This window comes from Streptopelia decaocto (genome assembly GCF_964273445.1).
Source record: "Streptopelia decaocto genome assembly, chromosome: 1".
Classification (NCBI taxonomy): Eukaryota; Metazoa; Chordata; class Aves; order Columbiformes; family Columbidae; genus Streptopelia; species Streptopelia decaocto.
The window spans coordinates 659376-674349 of record NC_138663.1 but is presented as its reverse complement, the minus strand read 5'-3'; the positions used below and the strand labels follow the sequence as shown (position 1 = coordinate 674349).

General features: G+C 60.5%; 1 protein-coding gene across 3 annotated transcripts in view; it reads right to left on the bottom strand.

The window, feature by feature from the left end:
* SHANK3 (SH3 and multiple ankyrin repeat domains 3) overlaps nucleotides 1–14974 on the bottom strand; it is a 393528-nt gene that overhangs the window by 38540 nt on the left and 340014 nt on the right. For all 3 annotated transcript variants that reach the window (XM_082076373.1, XM_082076372.1, XM_082076371.1), the window contains exons 20-21: nucleotides 13232–13359; nucleotides 12287–12392 (exon numbers count right to left, since the gene is read on the bottom strand). In XM_082076373.1, coding sequence (XP_081932499.1) covers nucleotides 12287–12392; nucleotides 13232–13359 — 234 coding nt within the window. The remainder of the gene's footprint in view (nucleotides 1–12286; nucleotides 12393–13231; nucleotides 13360–14974) is intronic.

Genomic DNA, 14974 nt, shown 5'->3' with positions numbered 1-14974 from the left:
TGAGCAGCGAACTTGGCGTCTCAGCGCACGGAGCAGCCTATCGCTGTGCTCAAAGCTGCGCTATTCCTGCTGAACACGGTTTGGGGATTTTTAGTACCGAGGCAGCACAATGAACGGGAAGCACAAAACAAGTTCAAAGAGCCCGGACAAAGCCGCGGAGGATGCGCTTTTTGTGGGCACAGAAACGTCTGAACTGAGGACAGGAGCTGCCTGGGTGAGTATTCAGCAGAAACACCACGTCCTTGTCCTGTTTTCACTCTTCCCTGGGCATCTGCCGAAGAGCAACGCTTGCGGGACGATCCTGATCCTGCCCTAGTTGGAGCCACCGTTTGATCAGTACATTGCCACGTTCTGAAGAGCAGGAAGATCCGAAACACCAGCCATGCCTTTATGCTTATTTCTGCCTGGGAATGGCCAAGAGTTGAAACAAGGCAATTTGTGCAGCGCTGGGCTCTGCGACCGTGCCCGGATTGTTCCAGAACACGCTCTGGTCTCTGCAGGGCTCAGGGCTGCGCTGAGCGCCCTGCAGCGGGTACTACCTGTCCAGCCAGAGCTATTTCAGGAATAAACTGGGAAGCTGGTTCGTCTTTCTCCAATGTCCTGATCTGCAAAGAGCGGCCTGGCCAGGTGGCCGCCAGCCTGGGGGAACGCTGGCCCCGGAGCCACCAGCTCGGTGAGCGCGGGCTGCACTGTGACCAGTGTGGCTGGTGGCTGCCAGCCCAGGGGGACGCTGGCCCCGGAGCCAGCAGCTCAGTGAGAGTGGGCTGTGCTGTGACCAGCATGGCTGGTGGCCACCAGCCCAGGGAGACGCTGGCCCTGGAGCCACCGGTTCGGTGAGCGCGGGCTGTGCTGTGACCAGCACGGCTGGTGGCCACCATCCTGGGGGATGCTGGCCCTGGAGCCAGCGGCTCAGTGAGCGTGGGCTGCGCTGTGACCAGCATGGCTGGTGGCCGCCAGCCCGGAGGGGACGCTGGCCCCGGAGCCAGTGGCTCGGCGAGTGCGCGCTGCACTGTGACCAGCGTGGCTGGTGGCCCCGTCCCACCTGCGCTCGTGATCCCTGCTGGGAACATCTTTTAACACGTTAAAAGCGAAGTATTTCAAGTGAAGGAAGGGTGAAGGGGACAATCAGACAGTCTAAATGTATCCCTGGTGTGGGCATTAGTTTTTGGTGTATTTTACACACCTGCTTCTACAATTCCTCATCTCATCCTCTCTGCTCCCACTTGCTATTTTTTTCTGCCATAAGCAGCTCTCTCCTCCACTTTTTTCCTTACGCGAGGAGGGGAGCTCTATGGAAAGTGACACCTGAAGCCCCAGCGGGCTCGAGGACCAGCTGGACATCTCCAGAGGACCCGGCCAGGCTGGGGGAACGGGCTGCACGAGCCCTGGGAATCCAGCGAGGTCCAGAAGATAACGGCAGGCTTTGCCAACAACCAGGGACAGGACCAGGGGCAATGGGTGCAAACTGGAACACAGGAGGTTCCACTTGACTATGAGAAGCAACTTGTTGGGGTGAGGGTGGCAGAGCCTGGCCCAGGCTGCCCAGGGGGTTGTGGAGTCTCCTTCTGTGCAGACATTCCAACCCCCTGGACACCTTCCTGTGGAACCTCAGCTGGGTGTTCCTGCTCCATGGGGGGATTGCACTGGATGAGCTTTCCAGGGCCCTTCCAACCCCTGACACCCTGGGATTCTATGACTCTGTGATTCCCATTGGTGCACGGCGGGAAGACAAGTGGCAATGGGCAAAACTGAAACGCGAGGTTCTGGCTGGAAAAAGGGGTTTTATGCTGACAGCCAAGCAGTGGAACAGGGTGTGCAACCTCCATCCTGGCAGGTTGTGGAGTCCAGCCTGGGTAAAGCCCTGAGCAGCGTGATGTGAGCTCCGTGGACCCTGCCTGCAGCTGGAGCTGGACAGACAGCTCCTGCTTCCAGCTGGAACTGCCCTCGGATCCCACGACAGAGGGCGAGCGGCTTCGCTCCAGTTCTGCCTCCCAAGCCGATTGTCTCCAACCCCGTCCCCTGGAACAGCAGGAATAACGCCTGTTCCCTGCGGAAACCAACTGCTCTCAGCACGAACAGCAATACTCGGGAGAGATCGCGGATGGGAGAGGTGGGAGGAAAGCAGATTCTTGCAGGCGCTCTCTTCACCACCCGCACTGCCCGCTCGGACACAGCCCCTCGGCCACCGAGTCCCACAGCCCCGCGCTCCTGACTGCCCTGGGCACAGCGCGCCGTGCGCTGCCCAGGGTGCTCCAGCTCTCCTGAGGGTGCTCCAGCCCTCCTGAGGATGTTCCAGCCCTCCTGAGGGTGCTCCAGCTCTCCTGAGGATGTTCCAGCCCTCCTGAGGATGCTCCAGCTCTCCTGAGGGTGCTCCAGCTCTCCTGAGGATGTTCCAGCCCTCCTGAGGGTGCTCCAGCCCTCCTGAGGGTGCTCCAGCTCTCCTGAGGATGCTCCAGCTCTCCTGAGGGTGCTCCAGCCCTCCTGAGGATGTTCCAGCTCTCTTGAGGATGTTCCAGCCCTCCTGAGGGTGCTCCAGCCCTCCTGAGGATGTTCCAGCTCTCTTGAGGATGTTCCAGCTCTGCTGAGGGTGCTCCAGCCCTCCTGAGGGTGCTCCAGCACTCCTGAGGATGTTCCAGCTCTCTTGAGGATGTTCCAGGTCTCCTGAGGGTGCTCCAGTCCTCCTGAGGATGCTCCAGCTCTCTTGAGGATGTTCCAGCTCTGCTGAGGGTGCTCCAGCCCTCCTGAGGGTGCTCCAACACTCCTGAGGATGTTCCAGCTCTCTTGAGGATGTTCCAGGTCTCCTGAGGCTGCTCCAGTCCTCCTGAGGATGCTCCAGCTCTCCTGAGGATGTTCCAGCTCTCTTGAGGATGTTCCAGCTCTGCTGAGGATGCTCCAGCTCCCGTCCCTCCACGAGCCATGCAGACCTGAGGTCACCGAGCTCCGGCGCTGCCCGGCAGAGCCAGCAGCCAGCACCAAGGAACTGGGTCAGGACATGGCGAGCACCACGGCTTTGACCCAACGGGCTGCTCTGCTGGCTCCAGCACTTGCTGATCAGGGCTGGCCAGGTCAGACGGCTCCGTGTCGAGCCCTCAGAGGATGCTCCTCACCCTCGGCAGCACCCTTGAACTTGTGCAGACCCCTCGGCGGACCTTCCTCACCTTTGGTGGATGTTCCTCATCCTCAGCAGATGTTCCTCACCCTCAGTGGACATTCCTCATGCTTGGTGGATGTTCCTCACCCTTGGCAAATGTTCCTCACCCTCGGCAGACGTTCCTCACCCTCAGCAGATGTTCCTCACCCTTGGCGGATGTTCCTCACCCTTGGCAGATGTTCTTCACCCTTGATGGATTTTCCTCACCCTTGGCAGATGTTCCTCACCCTTGGCGGATGTTCCTCACCCTTGGTGGATGTTCCTCACCCTCGGCGGATGTTCCTCAACCTCAGCAGATGTTCCTCACCCTCGGCGGATGTTCCTCGCCCTCAGTGGATGTTCCTCACCCTTGGTGGATGTTCCTCACCCTCGGCAGACGTTCCTCAACCTCAGCAGATGTTCCTCACCCTTGGTGGATGTTCCTCACCCTCGGCAGATGTTCCTCACCCTCAGCAGATGTTCCTCACCCTCGGCAGATGTTCCGCATTCTTGGTGGATGTTCCTCACCCTCGGCAGACGTTCCTTACCCTTGGCAGATGTTCCTCACCCTCGGCGGATGTTCCTCACGCTTGGTGGATGTTCCTCACACTTGGTGGATGTTCCTCACCCTTGGCGGATGTTCCTCACCCTCGGCAGATGTTCCTCACCCTCAGCAGATGTTCCTCACCCTCGGCGGATGTTCCTCGCCCTCAGTGGATGTTCCTCACCCTTGGTGGATGTTCCTCACCCTCGGCAGATGCTCCTCACCCTCAGCAGATGTTCCTCACCCTCGGAGGATGTTCCTCGCCCACAGTGGATGTTCCTCACCCTCGGCAGATGTTCCTCACCCTCAGGAGATGTTCCTCACCCTTGGTGGATGTTCCTCACCCTTGGCGGATGTTCCTCACCTCGGCAGATGTTCCTCACACTCAGCGGATGTTCCTCACCCTTGGTGGATGGTCAAGATGGACAAGACTTAAGCCCAGGGGATGGACAGACGTGGGCCCAGGGGATGGACAGACCTCAAGCCTTGGGGATGGACAGACCTGGGCCCAGGGGATGGACAGATGTGGTCCCAGGGGATGGACAGACCTCAGCCCCAGGGATGGACAGACCTCAGGCCCAGGGACGGACAGACCTCAGCCCCAGGGACGGACAGACCTCAGCCCCGGGCATGGACAGACCTCAGCCCTGGGGATGGACAGACCTCAGCCCCGGGGACGGACAGACCTCAGCCCCTGGGGATGGACAGACCTCAGCCCTGGGGATGGACAGACCTCAGCCCCGGGGATGGACAGACCTCAGCCCCTGGGGATGGACAGACCTCAGCCCTTGGGGACGGACAGACCTCGGGCCCAGGGGATGGACAGACCTCAGCCCTGGGGATGGACAGACCTCGGCCCAGGGATGGACAGACCTCAGCCCTGGGGATGGACAGACCTCGGCCCAGGGATGGACAGACCTCAGCCCCTGGGGATGGACAGACCTCAGCCCCGGGGATGGACAGACATGGGCCCAGGGCAGGATCAGCCCCTGGCCCAGGGCATGGTCAGGCTGCAGAGGAGCCCGACCAACTCCTGCAGCATGTGGAGCCGTTCTCCACAACGCGGAGGCACCCGAGGAACCCGAGCAGCTCTGCCCAACGCACGCCGCACGTGGAAAGCGTCGGGGGACGCGCTGTGGCCAGGCTGACACAGCCCAGCACGGGGCAAGGCGGCTCCTTCAGCCTGCAGCACCTCATGAGATCGTCCCCTCGTCCTGCCGGATCTCAGCCCAGTGCCTGCCGCTCCGTGTTGCAGGAACACGCACAGCGGCCGCCCAGGGGCTGCCCGACCACCCTGGAGCCCCGTGGGCTGCTCCAGGTGCCGCAGAGGGCCGGGGCGGGGGGGCTGAGCCCGGAGAAGAGGGGGCACCGCCTGTCACCCACGGCACGGCAGCTGCTGTGACCCCTCTGTCCTGCTCCGTCCCACACGTGCCCAACTGGAAGACTGAACTGCAATGACAAATAACCAGACACGTCCCTTTGCCACCTGCTGTGGAGATCTTGTCTCTCAGCTTTGTTCAAGCAGCGTGAACTGCGTCTCCATCGCAGCGGGGCACATGTGCTCCTACAAAGAGCAACGAGGCCTCACCAGGATAAACCAGAGGTGGGCGCACGCAGGAATAAAGGGTTTGAGCCACAGTGGAGCCTCCAGTGACCAGCAAGGACCAGTAAGAACCCATCTCCGAGCACCTGGCCTCATGGCTCGGTAATGGGAGCGTGCCCGGAGCGCAGCTGGTGATGCCACGGCCTCGTGGCAACCCGGCCACCCACGGCACGCACCGCGCTGTTCATCGCCAGGGAAACGCAAAAACGCTCCATGATGCTTTTGTGCTTCTGGGCCTGTTGCCATAACAGCCTGGATCCCTGTGAGAATCTAACTGTGCATTAATTTGGGCTGGCTAACGAGGTGGCTCCTCCAGAGCACACTCCGCCGTTCCCAACCTCACTGTCCCCACACAGGGATGGCAGAACAGCTCCCAAAGCCACCCTGAGCCACCACACAAAGGTGCAAGGGAGCAGACAGCGGGTGAGCGTCACATCCTCGGGTTCCAGGAGCACAAAGCGGGTGAGCATCACATCCTCAGGTTCCAGGAGCACAAAGTGGGTGAGCATCCCATCCTTGGGCTCTAGGAGCAGACAGTGGGTGAGCATCACATCCTTGGGTTCCAGGAGCACAAAGCAGGTGAGCATCACATCCTCGGGTTCCAGAAGCACAAAGTGGGTGAGCATCCCATCCTTGGGCTCTAGGAGCAGACAGTGGGTGAGCATCACATCCTTGGGTTCCAGGAGCACAAAGCAGGTGAGCATCACATCCTCGGGTTCCAGAAGCACAAAGCGGGTGAGCATCACATCCTTGGGTTCCAGAAGCAGACAGCGGGTGAGCATCACATCCTCGGGTTCCAGGAGCACAAAGCGGGTGAGCGTCACATCCTCGGGTTCCAGGAGCACAAAGTGGGTGAGCATCACATCCTCGGGTTCCAGGAGCACAAAGTGGGTGAGTGTCACATCCTCAGGTTCCAGGAGCAGCCAGCAGAGCGTGTGCCGCCCGCAGCCCAGCGCGGTTCCAGCGCACACGGGGACGCGCCACCACAGCCCAGCACGGCTCCAGCGCTCACGGTGGGGGACGCGCCACCACAGCCCAGCGCAGTTCCGACGCTCACGGGGATGCACCACCACAGCCCAGCGCGGTTCCAGCCCACACGGTGGGGGACGTGCCACCACAGCCCAGCGTGGCTCCAGCGCTCACAGGGATGTGCCACCACAGCCCAGCGTGGCTCCAGCGCACACGGGGACGTGCCACCACAGCCTGCACGGATCGTGAGGGACGCGCCACCACAGCCCAGCGCAGCTCCAGCGCTCACGGGGACGCGCCACCACAGCCCAGCGCAGCTCCAGCGCTCACGGGGACGCGCCACCACAGCCCAGCGCGGGCTCGGGAGGGCCGCGCTGGGGACCGTGGCGGCTCTGCAGACTTACACGTGTTTCCAGCTTCCAAGGCTGAGCAGATGGCGTGGTAGCGATCTTGGAAGCCTGACAGAGGTTTTCTCTCCTACCAGCCTCCCCAGCGCAATGCATCTCTTCTCTTCACATTTTGCTGGAAGTATTTCTCCCGTTCTGCTCTTTGTAGCCGCTGAGGGTTAATCACCTTTGTCTCAAGAGATTTTTAGATGCAAACACGAAATGCTTTGACCTTTTGTCACAAGTCTCTGGGAATGTAAACCAGCTGTGGAACAAGCAAATTGCTCAGAGGATTTCTTCACCAAAAACCCAAGCCAGCCAACCAAGCCCTGCTTATTTTTCATCTAGTTCCTTGCTTTTAGTAGTGGTTTTTATCACGGAGTCAACCGATGTATGCGCAGCGTGTGAGCCTGTCGCTGTGGGTGTGAAATGACAGCTCAAGAAGGGCTAAAACAAGCCAATTGCAACCCAGTTTCTCCTGTTTGGCTGTTTTCTATTCCAGCTTCTCTGGAATCGCACAGCAATGAGCTGTGTCCACGAGGCGCCGCTCCACTGCTCGTGGTGCGTGTTGCGGCAGGGGAACCGGGAACAGGACCCGCTGTGCCCCCCGCACCCGGAGCCGCTCCCGCTCGGCGCAGACAGACACACGCCACTCCAGGACTGAGCAGAACCAACAGCTACGTGGATTCTCTCCTGTATTTATTGTGGGGTTGTTGTTGGATGCTGCGCTTGCGGCAGCAGCTCCAGCTCTGCTCATCCTCCCTGACGCAGATTAAATCTGTTTCTGGTCCCCGTGCAGCTGTAACGCTGGGAATCCCGCGCTGAACAGAACAGGCGTCCATGGGACAGCACAGCCCCGCGAGCAGACAAACCCTGCACACAACAACCAAACGTGCAGGTGCCTAAACCCTGCAAACCACACACCCCCTGCTCGCCGCCCTCTGAACAGAGACTTGTCACTGAATCTGCACGAGTGTCACACAACAGGCATCGCACAACAGGCATCGCACAATGGGCACTGCACAATGGGCACTGCACAATGGGCACTGCACAATAAGCATCACACAACGGGCATCGCACAACGAGCATCGCACAATGGGCATTGCAGAAGGAGCATCGCACAATGGGCATTGCACAACGAGCATTGCACAATGGGCACTGCACAATGGGCACTGCACAACGAACATTGCACAACGGGCATTGCACAACAAGCATTGCACAATGGGCATCGCACAATGGGCATCACACAATGGGCATCACACAATGAACATCACACAATGGGCACTGCACAATGGGCACTGCACAATGAACATCGCACAATGGGCATCGCACAACGAGCATCGCACAATGGGCATTGCACAATGAGCATTGCACAATGGGCACTGCACAATGAGCATTGTACAATGGGCATCACACAATGAGCATCGCACAATGGGCATCGCACAATGGGCATTGCACAATGAGCATTGCACAATGAACATCGCACAATGAGCATTGCACAACGGGCACTGCACAATGAACATCGCACAATGGGCACTGCACAATGAGCACTGCACAATGAGCATTACACAATGGGCACTGCACAATGAACATCGTACAATGGGCATCACACAACGAGCATCGCACAATGGGCATCGCACAATGGGCATTGCACAATGAGCATTGCACAATGAACATCGCACAATGGGCACTGCACAATGAGCACTGCACAATGAGCATTGCACAATGGGCACTGCACAATGAGCATCGCACAATGGGCATCACACAACGAGCATCGCACAAGGAGCATCGCACAATGGGCATTGCACAATGAACATCACACAACGGGCATTGCACAATGGGCATTGCACAATGAGCATCGCACAACGAGGTGCAGGTTTAGAGGGACTTCCCCAGCCGCTGACTGTGCTTTCACAGCAGAAGGAGCTCCTTGCACACAAGGATGTAGTTTTTAGTGAATGTTTCCAGTTTCTGATCTGTTACTGGTGAAAATGCTCTTTCACACAACAGAACCCCTTCAAAATGACTTCCAGCTGTTTGTGGCTTGATTGAACCTCAAACAACTTCTGCTCAGCAGCATTTTCCCAACCATCCTCAGGCACGAAGCGCACGTCCAGGACGCAGGTTGCACCCCGAGCGGGCAGCCTGACGCCCAGCGGTCACTGCTGCTCCCCGCGGCAACAGCACCTGCGCAGGAGCCTCCCAGACGTCACGCACACCGCGTTCCAAGAGCCCGTTGCCCCCGGTCGCTGGGGAGGGTTCATAGAATCATAGAATCACAGAATGTGAGGGACTGGAAGGGCCCTGGAAAGCTCATCCAGTGCAATCCCCCCATGGAGCAGGAACACCCAGATGAGGTTACACAGGAAGGTGTCCAGGGGGTTGGAATGTCTGCACAGAAGGAGACTCCACAACCCCCTGGGCAGCCTGGGCCAGGCTCTGCCACCCTCACCCCAACAAGTTGCTTCTCATAGTCAAGTGGAACCTCCTGTGTTCCAGTTTGCACCCATTGCCCCTTGTCCTGTCACTGGTTGTCACCAGAAGAGCCTGGCTCCATCCTCCTGACACTCCCCCTTTCCATATTGATCCCCAGCAATGAGTCCCCCCTCAGTCTCCTCTTGTCCAGCTCCAGAGCCCCAGCTCCCTCAGCCTTTCCTCACACGGGAGATGCTCCACTCCCTCCAGCATCTTGGTGGCTGCGCTGGACTCTCTCCAGCAGTTCCCTGTCCTGCTGGAACTGAGGGGCCACAACTGGACACAAGATTCCAGGTGTGGTCTCCCCAGGGCAGAGCAGAGAGGCAGGAGAACCTCTCTGACCTACTGACCACCCCCTTCTAACCCACCCCAGGTCCCATTGGCTTCCTGGCCACAAGGGCCCAGTGCTGGCTCATGGTCACCCTGCTGTCCCCAGGACCCCCAGGTCCCTTTCCCCTACGCTGCTCTCTAATAGGTCATTCCCCACCTTACACTGGAACCTGGGGTTGTTCCTGCCCAGATTCAAGACTCTACACTTGTCCTTGTTCTATTTCATTACATTTTCCCCGCCCAGCTCTCCAGCCTGTCCAGGTCTCTGATGGCAGCACAGCTTCCAGTGTCACCACTCCTCCCAGCTTGGTGTCACCAGCAAACTTGCTGACAGTCACTCTATTCCCTCATCCAAGTCACTGATGAATATATTGAGCAGTACTGTCCCCAGCACTGCCCCTGAGGCTCTGCACTGGATACAGGATCAACTGGACTCTGCCCCATTGACCACGACTCTATGGCTTCTTCCCTTCAGCCAGTTCGCAGTCCAGCTCGTGGCACCTCAGTGCGATGGAGACGCCTGCGCTGTCACCGCGTGTGGCGGGATGCGAGGAATCCCCCCCCCGCACACGCTGCCGAGCCCTTTGTGCACATGAGACCGTCCCGCGGGCCCTTCTGCTCCGGCCCCCGCAGCAGCTCCGCTCCCTCCCTGCCACGCACGTCACAGCCTCGCGAGGGATGAGCAACTAACTCCTGCCCACGTTCGCCCCCAACGCGGCGCCGCATCAGCTGCTGGGCCCCGGCTCTATTTCGGTTCCGCAGTCACGGGAGCTGCTGCCCGCGGGTTTCGGGTGGGCCGGCAGCTCTACCGACGCGCAGTGCCAGCGCACGCCGGGGCAGCCCCTTCCGCGCCCACTCCCGGCTCGTGTTTCTAGGATCAGCTCACCGAGTTTGTTTTTGGGATTAATCACATACACACGTTTGATTATCTCTCGCTATCTGCTACTCGCGTGGGACCGCAGGTACCAGCTGCTCTCGTACAAACACACGCGCGAGGCACGTACACAGCAATTCTGTGGCTCTGTGCATTAGAAAGTGCATTTTGAATACTACCTCTTGCAGTTTTCAACTGGTTTTTACATCCTTGCTAGGACTGTGCGGCTCTCAGCTGTAGCCTGAAGCAGAATTTACTTTCTATTCACTTATTTTGTGTGTTAACCGCACAATTTGTTTTGGCATCGCCATTGCTATCAAATGGTGCCTTGGGATTGCTTACAGTGAACACCTGTCACACAGCACACGGCTTTTGTCCCCACTGCCCTTCCTCCTGCCCTCGGCCCCTCCACGTGAGCAACAACACGCTCGCCCAGCTCCGACCCGCACGGCCTCAGACCCGCTGCCACCGCTGCCCGGTGTCACCAGGCTCGGTGTCACCAGGCTCGGTGTCACCACTGCTCAGTGTCACCAGGCTCAGTGTCACCAGGCTCGGTGTCACCAGGCTCGGTGTCACCACTGCTCAGTGTCACCAGGCTCAGTGTCACCAGGCTCGGTGTCACCACTGCTCGGTGTCACCAGGCTCAGTGTCACCACTGCTCAGTGTCACCAGGCTCAGTGTCACCAGGCTCGGTGTCACCACTGCTCGGTGTCACCAGGCTCAGTGTCACCAGGCTCGGTGTCACCAGGCTCGGTGTCACCACTGCTCAGTGTCACCAGGCTCAGTGTCACCAGGCTCGGTGTCACCACTGCTCGGTGTCACCAGGCTCAGTGTCACCAGGCTCGGTGTCACCAGGCTCAGTGTCACCACTGCTCAGTGTCACCAGGCTCGGTGTCACCAGGCTCAGTGTCACCAGGCTCGGTGTCACCACTGCTCGGTGTCACCAGGCTCGGTGTCACCATGGCTCGGTGTCACCACTGCTCAGTGTCACCAGGCTCAGTGTCACCACGGCTTGGTGTCACCAGGTTCAGTGTCACCATGGCTCAGTGTCAACAGGCTCAGTGTTACCAGGCTCGGTGTCACCACTGCTCGGTGTCACCACTGCTCAGTGTCACCAGGCTCAGTGTCACCACGGCTTGGTGTCACCAGGTTCAGTGTCACCATGGCTCAGTGTCACCAGGCTCGATGTCACCAGGCTTGGTGTCACCACTGCTCAGTGTCACCAGGCTCGGTGTCACCAGGCTCGGTGTCACCACAGCTTGGAGTCACCAGGCTCGGTGTCACCATGGTTCGGTGTCACCAGGCTTGGTGTCATGAGGCTTAATGTCACCACAGCTCGGTGTCACCACTGCTCAGTGTTACCAGGCTCCGTGTCATCATGGTTTGGTGTCACCACTGCTTGGTGTCACCAGGCTCAGTGTCACCACCCGGCTGAAACCCAACGGTACACGAACCCAGGAGAGGGAGATGAGAGCCCACGCTGTCACTGTGTCACCCACCCTGCTCTACTCTGCCTCCTCCTGCCACCTCCAGCACATTTTTGGTTTTAGCTGCACCACGAACCTTCTGGGACAGGCTCTACAGACCCGACCAGCCCACGGATGAGCGTCACCGGCTCCCCCATCGCAAGCTGTTGCCGCTCATGGCTTCAGGCTCAGCTCCCTGCACGCCCAGCGCAGCTACTGCACGGGCAGACAGAGCATCACCCACCGACCCTCGGCTGCCAGCACAGAGCGCGGGCAAACTCCTCCGGAAAGGAGCCGGAGGGAGGAACGAGCTCTGGAGGGCTCCGGTCTGACCGCGTCAGCGCTGGAACAGGCTCCTCAAGACACAGGCAGCCGCCAAAGCAAAACCCCATTAAACACCCCCCTTCACAGCGCTGCAGTTGCAAGCTGTCAGCGGCTCCTGTGCAGGCACCGACGCTCCACGGGAACGCCTTCGCTCTTAGGAAGGGATTCCCCCCGGCCGGCCTTACCTACAGATTTTGTCCGTGGAATTCCTTTGCGCAGTGAAACATGGGGCTTCTCAGCTCCCGCCAGGACCCCCGAGTGTGCTGCCATTCCCTGGCGTTCAAAGAGGGACTGCAAGGGAAAACGGGACATGGGCGGGACTCAGCTGAGGGGACACAACGCTTATCTGTCCCCTGGCCCTTCTGCCCGCGGTGACTCCGGGCTCTGCCCCACATCGATCTGCAGCCCGGCCCTGTCCCTGCAGGCGGAACTGCTGCGGAGCGGTGGCTTCTTTGGGGACAAGGACAGACCCCGTCCTCACCTCTGCCTTCAACAGTCCACCCTCCACCCTGCCTCGTCCAGCGTGGCGCCAAAACCTGCGCCCCTGCCGTCTGAAGGGTGAACCTCCTGCCCTCTCCTCTGCCCTGTCCCCTGCCCACTCCCCTCTCTGTGCCCAGGGAATGGTGGCGCCGGCTCCGCGGCGGTGCCGGCTCCCACAGCGGCTCCAGCACACCTTCCTCCGTGGGAAGGCTCGGCTCAGGCCGGGCTCTGCTCAGCCTGTCCCATTTTCCCTCCTGCTCCAGAAGCTGCCTCCCACCACCTGCTGCACTTTCACAATCCAGACAGCCTGGAGCTGGCAGCCCCACTCCTACTCCATCCCTGTTCCCCTCAGAGATGGTGTTTTTCTCTTCTTTCATTCCTCCTAATTTCCAGTTGCACATCCAGAAAACTGCAGCCAGACGAAGCTCTCTGGCTCAGCTTTCCATGCTCCTTCAGATCTGCTCTAGCATCCTTCCCATGGCAACCCCGTCCTGGCGAGCGAGCGCCGAGCAGCCCGGTCAGCTCCCACCGCCCGCCCGGGCCCTGCTCTGTGTCCCCATGTCCCCCAGGGTGTCTCTTGTCCCCCACGCTGGCGCTCAGCGCCGGCACAGCGCCACGTGCCCCCGGCCCCGCGAGCCCTCCTCTCTCACACTGATTTCTGCTGGCGTGATCCGCCGGCTTGTTGGTCGCTGCTTCACAGTGGCTGCCCGAGAATCTGCTTCCACAATGTCTGCTCTCAGCGCCGGCTCGGCTGCCGCCAAAATCTCGTCCAGTTTCTCTGGAATTCCAAACAAAAAAGCCAACGGGTTAGCAAGGGTCATTGCACCGAGGCAGCTCCCCTACGAGGGGCTCATCCCACCACAGGGGTGACCGTCCCACAGGGGTGACCGTCCCACAGGGGTGACCGTCCCGCAGGGGGTGACCGTCCCACAGGGGTGACCGTCCCGCAGGGACAGCCGCTCCTGCGCCTGCTGAACGCGGAGCTGCAGAGCAGCTCTCAGGCCTCTGGCCCCCAGCCAGCAGCTAACCCAGCTCTCGGAGGGGTTTCTGGAGCTCCCGCCCGCCATGAGCATCGCCAGGCACCGGCCTGGCCGGGCCCCGCGGCCGGCACCGCCGTGCTGTCCCCACCGCGCTGCACCGGAGCCACCCACGCGCCCCGAGCAGCCCGAGCTCCGGGCCTGGGGCGCCGCTCCCAGCTCTGCTGCACTCTGAGGAAGCCTCGATCCTTACACGAAAAGAGCAAATGTTTGCCCAGATATATTTTGATATTCGGAATGAGAGCAAGTCCCCCTCGCTGGGCAGAGCGAGGGCTGCGGGCGAGGGGAACCCGGCGCTGCAGGGACCACGGTGACACAGAAGTCCAGGGGACTCCATGGGACTCCGTTTGGCTCCAGCACAACCAGTCACTCCAGTGTCTGTCTGGGACAAACTGGGACGTTTCCCCCCCGAGTGGACTCCTGTGCCCAACCGGCCCAGGCGGGAGCGACCAGGCCCCGCGCGCCCCGTGTCGTGGCCGGAGCCGCGGGCGGCGCGGGCCGGGGGCGCCATGCCGCAGTTTGTGAGCCAGCACTCCTGAGTTATACAGACTAAAAATGAGCCCCAAACATTTCGGAAGCCCAGCCTGTGGAGGAGCGAGCCCTGCGCCAACAGACACCGAGTAGTTTTGCCAGGGGACCGAGGTGCCCGCTGAGGCCACCACCTTGGCGCAGGTCTCCAGCAAGGCCCTGGGACCAAGGACCTGCACCGGCTCCCAGGAGCAGCTCGGGCCAGCTCCTGAACGTCCTCGTCACAGCGCCTCCAGGAGCCGACCATCCTTGTCTCTGGGGACTGCGTGGCGCCCCCCCCGCGCTGCCGTGCGCCTCTCGGGCCGCGCTCAGCACCAGAGGCACAGGGGGGTCCAGCCTGCCCAGAGGGGACCTGGCTCAGCCCCTGGGCACAAACAGCGAGTGACTGCATGGAAACAACCAAGCCTGAGCGGGACGCGTCACCGGCTGATTCTAAAGGTGACCACGTGCTGGAAAGCTGCCTCAGGGGTGTCTCTGGAAGCTGCTATGGGCAGCCCTGCAGTGACATTAGCCTGGGGACCCCAGTGCTGCGAGAGGAGACAGCGATGCTCAGCGGTCTGCACCCGCCTCCGCTCCCGCTTTTGCTCTGCTTTCTGTCTATGAGCGCACAGGGAGCCGAGCTGCTGCTGGCTGCACGTTGTACCCGCCACGGCTCCGCGTCCCGAGCGGATCCCGCCTGCCCAGGCTGCTGGGGCGGGAATGGGCAGCGCTGGAGCCCCCCGAAAAGAGGGACCCCCAGGAACGGGTGACCCTGGGGGCTCAGGCTGCCCAACGTGCCAGGGTGTCCACCACACACCTGGAGACCAATGTCTTCAACGTCAGGACATG